Source organism: Salmo trutta, chromosome 27, assembly GCF_901001165.1.
Source record: "Salmo trutta chromosome 27, fSalTru1.1, whole genome shotgun sequence".
In the NCBI taxonomy this organism is placed as follows: domain Eukaryota; kingdom Metazoa; phylum Chordata; class Actinopteri; order Salmoniformes; family Salmonidae; genus Salmo; species Salmo trutta.
Genome location: NC_042983.1, coordinates 2,128,036 through 2,141,832, shown reverse-complemented (window position 1 = coordinate 2,141,832; position 13,797 = coordinate 2,128,036). Strand labels below are relative to the sequence as shown.

Genomic DNA, 13,797 nt, shown 5'->3' with positions numbered 1-13,797 from the left:
CCTCTCTACCCGCCACCATCCAACCCACTAGTTTGATTTCCTTCACACCTCAAGAATAGTGTGTACCTCCCAAATGGCAGCCTATTCCCAATAGTGCCCTACTATTGACCCAGAGCCCTATGGGCCCTATTCAAAAGTGGTGAACTTAATAGGGCAGGGATCATTAACAATCATTTGTAGATTGCAAATTCACTGCAAGAAGCCCAACCAGATATAATATTTGACTAAAACATAAGAATTTCAAACCTCGATAACGTTTGTATACGATCATATATATATTTTTATTATGTGTTGCTTAAATTTGGCCCGTGGGACGCCAGTTGGAGAAACCTGATATAGGGAATAGGGCCCCATTTGGGAAGCATACAGAATCCTTTGCCAAGTCATTTTAAGGTGAGAAAATCAATTTCGTCAGATATTTTAAAGCTGGAATAAGTCTTCAGACACCTTCAAAGCTGGCATGGTAATACAGCTGGAGGCGGTAGTCGACATGTAAAACACGGGAGAAGACATCTTAAGTGTTCCCGGGATCATAAGCACTGGAAATCATAGACTGGCTCGTTGAACTTTAAAGAACAGCTGCAGCTGCACTTTGGTTTAAAGCTTAACATAAAGAGAAAAAGTAGTCTCTGATGTGCTTCTGACGATTATGATCACGCCTTTTACACATGAGAAGAGTATGGATAAAAGCACTTCGTAGGGCTGTGGTTAAGAACTTGACTTTAAAAAGAGCAAACTGTGTTTTGCGTAATAACTATGGCCAGGAGTTTGTCCTGGTCAGGAGGAAAAACTCCTGGCCCTAGTAACGGCTAATAAAAAGCCTTGGCCTTAGCTATCCCTGCTTCTGTATTGAGTGTTTTAATTGGGCAACCAGGCAGCTATATCATGCCTGTGCATCAATAGCTGACAGCTAGAAGTAACACACGGGCAGTCCCAATTCACTTCCTACCCCTTCCCTTGGCCCTAACCTTACAATGCTTGCCCATCTGAAGGGTCTGGATAGGTATAGTGATGGTGCTTTCACCATATTGCTTCCACCTTACAGACTTGCATTTAAGGGAAGGGCCAAGGGGAAAGGCTAGGGAGGGAAACTGGACCAGTTGTAAACCGCACCAGTAGTCTGGATAGGTATAAACAGTGTAGTTGTGGACCTCTCACCACATTGCTTCCAGGGAATAGGGAGCGGCTATAAACCTTGCCCTGGCTGTGTGCATCAGTATCTGACAGCTAGAAGTAATGGCCTCCATCAGAGGCCTGTTTATCCCGACTGTGCCCTGAAGGTCAAAGCGCTGAGGAGAGAGGACAGAAGCTAAAACCAAACCTGACACCACAATCATTAGAGTCCCACCCCACCGCACCAGCAAACATCACACAGTGGGGAGCAGGGGTAGCCCGGGAACATGCAGGAAATACACAGAGCTACGATGGCAAAACTGCTGACTGACATCGACCAACTTACCTCCGAAAAATCTGTTGGAACAGTGACAGTCTGTGGAAATGAGCTCTGACTGCTGTTATTTCTGTAGATGGCTAGCTAGCTGCTAATGATATACATATAGCTAGCTACAGTTGAAGTCGGAAGTTTACATACACTTAGGTTGGAGTCATTAAAACTCGTTTTTCAACCACTCCACAAATTTCTTGTTAACAAACTATAGTTTTGGCAAGTCGGTTAAGACATCTACTTTGTGCATGACACAATACATTTTTCCAACAATTGATTACAGACCTCCACAAGTCTGATTCATCCTTGGAAGCAATTTCCAAACGCCTGAAGGTACCACGTTCATCTGTACAAACAACAGTACGCAAGTATAAACACCATGGGACCACGCAGCCATCATACCGCTCAGGAAGGAGACGCGTTCTGTCTCCTAGAGATGAACGTACTGCGAAAAGTGCAAATAAATCCCAGAACAACAGCAAAGGACCTTGTGAAGATGCTAACCTGAAAGGCCGCTCAGCAAGGAAGAAGCCACTGCTCCAAAACCGCCATAAAAAAGCCAGACTACGGTTTGCAACTGCACATGGGGACAAAGATCGGACTTTTTGGAGAAATGTCCTCTGGTCTGATGAAACAAAAATAGAGCTGTTTGGCAATAATGACCATTGTTATGTTTGGAGTAAAAAGGGGATAGGCTTGAAAGCCGAAGAACACCATCCCAACCGTGAAGCATGGGGGTGGCAGCAGCATGTTGTGGGGTGCTTTGCTGCAGGGGGGACTGGTGCACTTCACAAAATAGATGGCATCATGAGGAAGCAAAATTATGTGGATACATTGAAGCAACATCTGAAGACATCAGTCAGGAAGTTAAAGCTCGGTCGCAAATGGGTCATCCAAATGGACAATAACCCCAAGTATACTTCCAAAGTTGTGGCGAAATGGCTCAAGGACAACAAAGTCAAGGTATTGGAGTGGCCATCACAAAGCTCTGACCTCAATCCTATAGAACATTTGTGGGCAGAACTGAAAAAGTGTGTGCGAGCAAGGAGGACTACAAACCTGACTCAGTTACACCAGCTCTGTCAGGAGGAATAGGCCAACTTATTGCGGGAAGCTTGTGGAAGGCTACCTGAACCGTTTGACCCAAGTTAAACAATTTAAAGACAATGCTACCAAATACTAATTGAGTGTATGTAAACTTCTGACCCACCAGGAATGTGATGAAAGAAATAAAAGCTGAAATAAATCATTCTCTCTACTATTATTCTGACATTTGCCAGGGAATTTTTACTAGGAATACATGTCAGGAATTGTGAAAAACTGAGTTGAAATGTATTTGGCAAAGGTGTATGTAAACTTCCGACTTCAACTGTACATTTTGATTAACTGTTGATCCTGAAGGACGAAGTAACTACAGTTGCTACAGTGGAAGGGAACATGAGTTTTTCATCCATCTTTATTTTATTCAATCACCATATCCTCCCTCAGTGCCAAACCAAAAATTACACTTAACTACAAGTCTAGGATTAGATTATCAGACCCCAATCCTAACCTTAACCATACGGTGGATGATAATTAATCTTACTGTAGATCAGTGGTAAAGGTAAACTTCCCTCCTAATTTTTATTACTGAGCGAGATGCAAATGATTTCTTTCTTCTGCAGGGATGGAGTTAGTGCGAGAGAAGTGTTAATGAGTAACAAAGCTTTCTCATTACCGAGACAGTACTTGGGTTCCTTCCCTATAATCAGCCCTTAATGTATTTCAGCTGCTACTATTTAATGCTATCCAATGCAGCCTCCAACCGACATCGTTTATTATGGCGAGACAGACGGCCGCGTTCCATCTACTTGGAATGGTGTGTGTGCGTTTGTCCGTGTATGTGTGTGTACGCGTGCACGAGTGTACTAAACGGACAGACACAGCAAGGCTAGGCATTCCCGGAGGGAAGGATGGGGAGATATTGTCTGCCCACATACGTTTTCATCTGAGAGAAGGAACGATATAGACTGCAGTCGGTCACACACAAACACACACACACACACACTGTGTTGTCATATGATCTAATGGGTTTTCTGCTGGAGTGGCATTTATGTCTCTATTATATCCCTCAGTTGCTCGCTGAGTGCTCTGTTGCACCGCAGCATGATGTTTGGAGCCACTCAGATGCTGTTAGACGACGTGTGTTTACACTATTCAGTAGGTGATGTAAAAGGGAGCTAATTTGTAAATCAACAGTGTTTTGACAAATCTGATCACACACTTGACATATTTCACATCTATACTGAACAAAAATATAAACGCAACATGTAACAATTTCAAAGATGATATACATCTGTTGGTCACAGAAAAGGAAGGGGTGTGGATAAAAAAAAACAGTAAGTATCTGATGTGACCAGCATTTGCCTCATGCAGCACAACACATCTCCTTCACATAGAGTTGATTAGGCTGTTGATTGTGTCCTGTGGAATGTTGTCCCACTCCTCTTCAATGGCTGTGCGAAGTTGCTGGATATTGGCGGGAACTGGCACAGATCCTTGTTGATAGGGCCATGCATTATCATGCTGAAAACATGAGGTGATGGTGGGGGATGAATGGCACGACAACGGGCCTTAGGATCTCGTCACGGTATCTCTGTGCATTCAAATTGCCGTTGATAAAATGCAATTGTGTTTGTTGTCCGTAGCGTATGCCTGCCCATACCATAACCCCACCGCCACCATGGGGCCCATACCATAACCCCACCGCCACCATGGGGCCCATACCATAACCCCACCGCCACCATGGGGCCCATACCATAACCCCACCGCCACCATGGGGCACTCTGTTCACATGGTTGACATCAGTAAACTTCTTGCCCACACGATGCCATACATGTGGTCTGTGGTTGTGAGGCTGATTGGACGTACTGACAAATTCTCTAAAATGACATTGGAGGCGCCTTATGGTAGAGAAATTAACATTCAATTATCTGGTTACAGCTCTGGTGGACATTCCTGCCGTCAGCATGCCAAATGCACACTCCCTCAAAACTTGACATCTGTGGCATTGTGTTGTGTGACAAAAATTCACATTTTAGAGTGGCCTTTTATTGCCCCCCAGCACAAGGTGCACCTGTGTAATGATCATGCGGTTTAATCAGCTCCTTGATATGCCACACCTGTCAGGAGGATGGACTATCTTGGGAAAGGAGAAATGCTCACTAATAAGGATGTAAACAAATTTGTGCACAACATTTTAGAGAAATATATTTTTTGTGCGTATGGAATTGTGTTGGCAAATGGGCACGTATGCGTACGTGCCTGTGTGTGTGTGTGTCCGTGCCTGTGCGTGATTAACAGTGGCTCACCTGTGACTGCAGTCTCTCTCAGCTCCACCTTGTTTGCCAGACATATTTACGACTCAGCGAGTCCTACATAATTTAACCATCTAATTTCATCTCCTCCAGACACCCAGATAATGCTCATTTTCTACCTCATTATTGAAGCCAAGGCAAGGCTGCCCAAATAAATTGCAGTTAACGGCCCTTTCCTAGGCATCTCTCTCTCTCTCACGCTTCTCTCTATCGCACTCTCACAATTCCTCCCTTCTTTACCGTCTCTCCCTCTCTCTATATTTCTCTCTCCCTCCCTCCCTCGCTCTCTGTATCTCTCTCACACTCCCTCCCCCTCTCCCTCCCTTCTACCATCTACCTCTATCTCTACCTGAAAGGCCAATTTAAGGAGTATGTAGTGCTTAAAAGGGCCTCGTTGCCCTGACGCATTAGCCATTTGCAGAGAGCAAATGAAGTGGACCTTTCAGGAGCATTCATCCTGAGAGGCAGATGGTCTCCGACAACAGTTCCATCTTTATTGACTAATTAAAAGGCTCTGGGTGGAAAGACAATGCCTAGGGGAGAGAGAGAGAGAGAGAGAGAGAGAGAGAGAGAGAGACTACTTGGCTGGAGATAGAGAGTGAGGGGTAGGGAGAAAGGGTGGGAGGTGGAGAGAAGGGTGGGAGGTGGAGAGAAGGGTGGGTGAGAGGGAGGAAAACAGAGTGAAAGAGCAAGAGAGAGAGAGTGAGCGGGAGAGGGAAAAAGAGGGGATAGAGAGTGAGAAAGGGAGGGAAAGCGAGATACATTTATTTGAGAGAGAGCTAAGTAGAGAGAGCAAGAGGGCCCCTATGCCATGCCTGTAAGGTCCTGGCAGGAATGTAAAGCTCAGAATCCATCAGGGCTAAAAAGGTACTACTCCCTAACTTAATTGATTGCTTTGGGCTCTGGAAGTTGTCAAGTTGTAATACCCCGTTCGGCCACATTTTGTTTTTTATGTGCTACTAGTCTTGACTGCTGAGGAGTGCTGTGGCTATGACTGAACTTTGTGTTTACTTATAAATCACATAATGTGCTACCAAATAAAACATTTTTGACATTCCTGTACATGACCATGAAAATAGTGCATTGGCAATGCTGTCATCACTAAATATTTACTATGTCAACAATCCCTGTCTTCTGTCTCCTGTTCCAGTGTGTCATTTGATGACGATCTCTCCCCTTGGCCCCACGCTCCCAAAGGGAAGAAAAAGAAAAGGAAATCGGAGAGAAAGAGGAAGAGGAAAAGGTCCGTACATAAAAGGAACCAGCACTCTGGTGGCCCGGTGGAGGGTCTATTGTTGTACGTGTGTGCATGTGTTTGTATGCGTGTGGTCATAACTGTTTATGTGCTTTTTGTCATAGGTCTCCGTCCTACAGCCTGTCACCAGTGAGGAAGAGGAAGAAGAAGAAGAAGAAGAAGAAGAGCTCTAAGAAAAGCAAACGCCACAGGTAGCTACTTTCTATGTAATGTTGTTGTTGATCTGTATTGAAATTGTACCTTTGATCTTTTTCACCAGAAGACAGCATGAGCCTGGCATGCAAGATTACTTTGGCAAACACTATAAAATGTATAATATGAGGTTTGAGTGAAGCAGAAGTTTCAATGGTATGCTGTTCTGTCAAGGAAATAGATGAACACACATGAAAGCGTCAACAACAACGTTTTGTTTTTGTTTCTCTTTTCCAGGTATACCTCTAAAAAGACAAAGCACAGCTCTTCAAGCTTGAAACATAAGAGGAAGGGTGATCGAAAGCACAAAAAAAGGTTGGTTGATGTAATTTTCCATCAATTCAGAGCTTTAGATTAATGTTGAGAAGCAACTAGTATGGATGAAACTGCACTGATTTTGTGTTCTGAAACTGAAAGCACCATGAAAGCACCCACTCTGAAAGCGAAAAACACGATTGAAAGCAAGAAACACAATGAAAGAGAAAAATTTACCAAAAGAGAGTAAGAGAAACCAATTTCACGCTATGAACCGACAACATTTATAATTCTGCTGCAGTGAGCAAAGCAGAGCCGATCGTCGTTGCTGAACATAGAACGAGGTTCAGACGTTGTGACTGCTTACAGAATGTCAGACCACTGCCTTTAAAAATATATATATTTATTTATTTATTTATTCTCCTCTCTGCCTTTCAATCTCCTTTTTTATCTTGTTCTCCCTTCTCCCTCCACCACAATATTTTGTCTTCTTTATATGAAATATATTGATTTGGTGGCAGTAATCAGGGAAGCAGAATATGGAGGAGTAAGCAAGTGCAATATCCATCACAGCAACATTTGGCCATTTCTTCCTTACTAAGAAAATACTCATTCCCTGGTCTCTCTTCCCTCCTCTCATTTACTCTTCCAGCTCACGGAGTCACACGAAGCGAAGACGACGCTACCAGAGGTCAGAGTCAGAGAGTTCCACCTGGCGCTCCTCCAGCACCGAGAGCAGGTAAGGCCTAGCCTCAACACACACACACTGCGACGGAAGCCGCCATTTATCTTTTCAGCCCCGGGCATCCTGCCTGGTCTGGTCTGGTCATGCCACAGTGATGACTGATGCCAGAGGTGACTGTCTGATCATAGGAATGAGTAACGGGTGTAGCGGTAGCCTCCTTATCACATCTTCACAGGAAACGGCTGGGAAACGGCATCCACAGATCAATGCCCACTCAATTAGAGTGACATATGGCCAGATCACTGAGATCGGGCTGTGTTGCGGTGGCGCTGATAGAGTTTGATGGATTTGGCGGATTAATATTGCAATTGGTGTGGACTAGAGTTACGATTTTGAGGTGATTGGTTAGGTGATAGGATAGGTTCTAAATTATTTGGGCCAGCAGTTTAGTTTATGCATTTGACTCTTCCATTAGGTTGTAGCCTGCGTTAAGTTTCAATATGACTGTAGTCTGACAATAAATCATTTCATTTTCATCATCTGAATCCTCAGAGACAGACAGAACAATTATATTAGACCTCCCTTAGTGTCACCTCTGCACTACAATAATTAACTCATCATCTGACATAATCCACTCTTTCATACATACACCCCTCATTCATTAATGAATTAATGAATTCATCCATTCATTCTCTCATTCATTCACACTGGTAACATGGGGAGACAGAATTGAGAGCCAAAGGTTTCAAATTGAAATAATCTTAAACCAGAGATGATTGCTTTTAAATCCCTTCTGGATCTCTCCATTATTGGGAGTTTCCCTGGGATATTCAGCAGAGGAAATCATTACTGAAATTGAATAGCGGCAAGCTTTACCCCGACCGACCGTGCTCCACTGAAAGGTGCCGAGAGTCTGTTTGCGTCGCAAATGGCACTCTATACCCTTTATAGTGCACAAATTTTGACCCCATATAGTGCACTACTATATAGGGAATAGGGTGCCATTTGGGATACATCCTCTGTCGTAGGGGGAGACAAGGGGGGAACAATCAGAATCATTTTCAATACCCAGGGATTCCATACCAACTGTCCCCTGGAAAACAATTATACACCAACTGCATTCCAGAACTGTATAATTATTTTGGAATTGTATAACCGTCAAGTCCACCAATAAAACCCCACTGAGTTCTCCAGGATCGTGTTCACAGCTCTAGCTCTAGCTAGTTTTGAAATGTGAAATGCCATGGTTTGGCAAGGCTGTCTGTGTAAGTTCTCCTTCCCCTTAGCTCGGCTGGTGGCAGTATCTGTGCTAGCAGTGTTTGCCTGTGTCGGAGGGTAAGGCTATATATCAAGCCGGTTTGTCTGAGCTCTGCCAAGCCGACACACACACACACACACACGCACAAGCACACACACACACACACACACACACACACACACACACAAGCTGATGCAGGCATTAGTCTGTAATCAGATAAGGGTTGATCCCTGTTCAGCCTTAGATCACATTCACTATGAGGGTGCTGCCTGGTTCTCCTGTACAGTCTGGGGTATATCCTGAGCTGGCCCTCTGTCCCCGCACAGTTTTTACAATGGCAAAGTAGGCCATAACCAGTTACAACATCATTTTGGTTGGTTGGTGAAACAACTTTCATCACAAGATGAGGGGAAATCGCATTTGAAGTCAATTTGAATACAGTTGTTCAAACAGTAAACATTGAAATAGTGAATACATGAGGCCAAATGTGTATTCTCAACACTGCACAATAAGTGCTATTTTGAGTAAACAGTTTTGTCCTAACCTATCCCTAACACACACAGATGCCAATTTTGGCCAGACAATTGTGGCCAGAAAATACTGTCAGCTGGCAAGCAAGTTTTGCTTGCTTTACATTTTAGTCATTTAGCAGACACTCTTATCCAGAGAAACTTACAGTGAGTGCATACATCATTATTTTATTTGTATTTAGTTATTTCGTACTGGTCCCCTGTGGGAATCGAACCCACAACCCTGGCATTGCAAACACCGTGCTCTACCAACTGAGCCACACGGGACTATGATGAAGTAGTGAGGTTTTAACTCCTTAAAATCTGTGTCCACAGCCATCATCTGCACAAATCAGTGAATCACCCTGTGTTGGGAGGCCTAGCAGCCCAGAGGGAGGACCCTAGTACAGCGCACCTGGACCACAGAGGGTTTGAGTGGGGGTCCGCCGCCAAGTCAGTCTGTAAAACGACTCCAATCTTTCGCTCCGTCCTTTCTACTGGCACTGTAAGTGTTCATCGGGATTCTGAGCCTTAACAAATGTACCAGTGGTGTAGTTTTTATTACTCTATTATAAGGCCATGTAAAACTGCCTCAGTATCTCGAAAACAGTTGAATTTATAACAAATATGAAAATGTATTCAAAGCAACCGGACCGTGTCCTCCCCCAAGATCAAAAATGGCTATCAGAAATACTGTGCTGTATAAAAACACACATATAGCACAGATATTCATTGTATTTTTGGAAGATATGGTCTTTTGAATTCAATTTGGTCCTTTGTGGGTGAATTCCAATCACTTCAGAATCAAATAGATTTTACATGGCCTGTCTGAATCATGTTGTTTCCTTACCTATTTTCTATGAACGCCACATTTAGCGGTAATGTCATCTGTTCTTGTTTTTCCATTTTATCTAACCAACATCATCAAATAAATACAAACATAGCAGAAACAGCACCCGAGGAACTTGCTGGAGGTAGGCAGATATTGATAATGTGCCGAGGATGCATTCAAGCTGTTTTGTGAAAAGCTAATGGGGCAAGAGTGAGATGAAATGATCAGCACAATGACTGCAGGCAAGATTACAACACATACTGTAGCAGTTCATTGTTTCTTGAATTCAGCTGTTTTTCCTGAGCTCAAGCCCATCACTAATTGTTGTCATCAAAACAATACTCTTATTAACTGTCTATGAATTGCTATTGGCCCTGCACTGTAGCAGTATTAGAAACTATGTCTTGGGTGATAGTAATTGATCAGGTATTTCAGATCCGAAATAGGACGTTGGTAACATCTAACTTTGCCAAGTGCCGTTTCTCTCTTTATTACTTGAAACTGCTTGGATTTGAAACCCAGCTCAGCTCTGTCCGTTCGTTGACTCATTGTCTCATGCTTGCTGAGGCATGAAATACATTCCATTTCTTTCCAGTGATCATTAAATTATGCTAATTACACCCCAGATTTTTTTAATCGCAAACCACAGGTTTTGTAATTTAAATGTAATAAACTAGGCCTATGTTGACGCATGCTTTGTATTCTAAACTCAAACCTTTTTTCTGAGAGGGGTTTCTACAATTGGTTATCTAATATAATTTTACTATGTTTATCACTTTTTGTATTCATTTTATACAGGATTTAATTGAATTAAAGTAATATTGTTGCAGGAACCTATATAAACTAACTCTTTCATAGAATTTATTTTCACAGGTTTTAAGTGAATTAATCATCAGTGAAAGTATAGTCCTTTCTGTAGTTATATCAAAAGGAACAGAAATAAACTATTTCATACTTGGTCTTTAGAATTCATTATTTGCTGGGGGCAAACTTCGGAACAATCTTTTGAAAGTTATTAGAGCAATGCATGATGGGTAGTGGTGTTCTACACTGCATTTTTTTGTGTCCCACATTTGTTTATATAAAAAACTAAGCCGTTAACAGCCCAATATTGTTAATCAACCAGGTTGACACTGAAATACTCATAGTATAATAGTAGCCTTACGTTTTAATTTTTTTTAAATTAATGCAAATACTGTTCTATATGCTTGTTTTCGCTTATGTTGAATGATCAAACCACTGCACAGAAGGGCAGAATTTTTTTTTTTTTATTAAAATGTCCAGGAAAGCATTTTGTCTTCATAACAGATCCTAGTGAAGCTAAACTATGTGGGTATTAGGAAGATTGAGGAACAAGATTGGATAGATTGAAGCATATTTGTCAGTAGCCTGTGACGGATGGTTTGGTTTTGATGTTTCCCCTGGGGTTTTCAGTTTTAATCTGGTCTGATGTTGCAGACCGGGGACTCGATTATCTGAAAAAGACTTAGGGCAGGCAGAGTTTAAGTAATCTACTACAAATAATTTGCAAATGAAAGGTACAGAGAGATTATAATCTGTTCGGAGGGAATTTAGTTTCGCTAAACATTCAATCATTTAGTATCTTATTTCCCATGAGTTTCATTCCGCAGGAAAACATTTCTAGCATTTCTGTATAGTCCTCATTGACAGCAACCACTCTTGCTATTTTAGAGTAAAACGAACTCACTTACTTTAGTAAAAAAAATGAAAAAGCTACAATGTAGTTTACAAAGGTGGTTTGAATACCTATTCTAAAGTAGATTTAGTTTGTAATAAAAGGCCTTACAGACATGCGGTGTAACTATTCCAGATTGAGTGCATAATAGAAACTTGTTATGAGCTTCTAGCCCCAAGAAAACGCCTAAACAATCACACTTAAGGGAAGAAAAAGGAACATGCCAATAACAGTCTAACTGGCTCTGGGTTTGAAGAGAGGGTTGTTGTCTTTTTCTTGCAATTTTCAACTCTAATGATGCACTTATGTTGCCCGCTCTTCCCTTTTTCTTACACCTTACCTACTTAAGGAGGAAATCTTGATTGGTAAGTCGATGCTATCCGCAGACGTAGGGATGTACTGTACCTAGGGTTCGCTGCAGGGTAATTATTTTCTTCTTGCAGGGAAAAAGCACAATCATCTGTCCTATTCTGAGGGCTTTCTTAGTTAGACTGATGGGATATCTCTTTGTCTGCAATCCTTTTCATTTCTACATAATACCCATTTTGTGATGTTTGTTCAATGTTCTATAAAACAGGCTTTGTAATGGGGCTATTGTTTTTTTGTTATTTTCTTCTTCTTTCTTCTATCTTTTTCTCTCAGTCGACTTGGCTAAAGCCGTTGGTAGTTTTATTCACACATTAGTTTCTCTCTTTCTTTTCCGTTCTTTTGTTCTTCCTTTCATATGTTTGTTTTAGTTCCAAATTAATTTACTTTAAACCTTTTTTGTTAATTTATTTCTATTTGGTTCAGTTTTGTTTTTCTTTCCAACTTATTTGCATGCCACAAATATGCATGACGTCTTTAATCTTTCCAAGTTCTCTGTCCCAAAATAATAATTTATTCTCTGTGTTTTGAAGGGAAATACGTGCCTTTGTAGAGTATCACAGTGCATCGTACAGGTAATTGCTTGAACCTATCCAAAACATCTCTAGAAGTAAAGCAATATCCTCTTTCTGTCTGTTTACAGGTCTTGCAGTCAAAACCTGGCAGTGAGGTTTTAAACACGACAGTGGTTCACCATCACACTCTGACCAATCAGAGCAAAGGACCACAGGATTACGATTCCGGGAATGACACGTCTTCACCACCGTCGACCAAAACCAGCATTTCACGGACAAACGTCATCGGTGACAAAAAGGTCTTGTGTCAAGCGCCGGCTTCCCCAGAGAAGCTGAAGTTTACAGATGGCGATAACGCATCCGACTCTGGGAACTCTGTGACCAGCTATGCTTCCCTGTGTAAACCTCTGCGTGTGGAAGGTGGTTTGTCTACTCCCATTTTCAATGGGAACGGCAAGAGGTGGGCTTCCTATCTTTGAGGAATATCATACTGTAGATGACGTAAAGTGCTGCTTGAAGTCAAAGATCAGAAATGTTCCTTAATTTAAGCCAGCCATGTACATACTGTAAGGAGGCCATCAACATATTTTTACAATTGCAGCAGAAATTGATACATTGGTGTAATTCCACTGTTATTGTTGCAGTGAGCCGGTAACAACCTCAGTATGTGGGGCCAAGGTGGGGAGACCTCAGAAGACAGTCTCTTCTCTCTCTCCTTTGAGGATGGTGGCCTCTTCACGTAAGCGGACTAGAGCCAACTCGTCGAGCAGCAGAAGTACATCCTCAGGGAGCTCAAGACACTCCGGACGCTACTCTCGAAGCCGATCACTGTCATCTGCCAGGTTGGTTTCATTCAGGTTTTAATGTTCTAATGTACTTCACTGATACCTTAAACAGCCACTTGAAATATGTGGGGTTCGCTGAGCACCGTTGAAGTAAATCTGTTCTGCTTGTCTTAAGGTCGTACTCCCGTTCACCAAGCTACTCTGGTTTGAGAAGGAAATGTAGTGAGGGCAGTGGAAGGTCCAGAGGAAGCTACTCCAGATACAGTAAAGAGAGGTAAAACATGTTTCACCTATCTACTTGCTCAACTAACTACTTCTGGCATAATGATAGCAGGATGTGCAAGTGTCGTGGGTTTAAAATGTGTCTGAATTACAGAATTGCTTATGAGTGATGCCTTACTGTACTTCTTTTGCCATCTAACATAGGATTCGAGAGAAGAAGAGGGACCCCAGCTCCTGTGAGAAGGATGTGAAGCACAGCAGTCAGAAGCGAAGCGGGAAGAGGCATAGACGCAGGTCCTACTCTCCAATGAGGAAAAGGAGAAGAGATTCACCCAGTCACCTGGAAGCCAGGAGGATAACTAGGTATCCTTTTCTCTCTCTGTCTGATACACTTTCACATTTCTTACAATACATGCATTCTTTCATT

The 13,797-nt window shown here is 42.3% G+C and overlaps 1 protein-coding gene across 1 annotated transcript in view; it reads left to right on the top strand.

The window, feature by feature from the left end:
- LOC115164120 (serine/arginine repetitive matrix protein 4) overlaps window positions 1–13,797 on the top strand; it is an 81,974-nt gene that overhangs the window by 65,944 nt on the left and 2,233 nt on the right. The window contains exons 3-11 of the mRNA XM_029716297.1: window positions 5,951–6,043; window positions 6,160–6,246; window positions 6,485–6,562; window positions 7,155–7,241; window positions 9,291–9,459; window positions 12,492–12,823; window positions 13,008–13,205; window positions 13,324–13,422; window positions 13,575–13,733. Coding sequence (XP_029572157.1) covers window positions 5,951–6,043; window positions 6,160–6,246; window positions 6,485–6,562; window positions 7,155–7,241; window positions 9,291–9,459; window positions 12,492–12,823; window positions 13,008–13,205; window positions 13,324–13,422; window positions 13,575–13,733 — 1,302 coding nt within the window. The remainder of the gene's footprint in view (window positions 1–5,950; window positions 6,044–6,159; window positions 6,247–6,484; window positions 6,563–7,154; window positions 7,242–9,290; window positions 9,460–12,491; window positions 12,824–13,007; window positions 13,206–13,323; window positions 13,423–13,574; window positions 13,734–13,797) is intronic.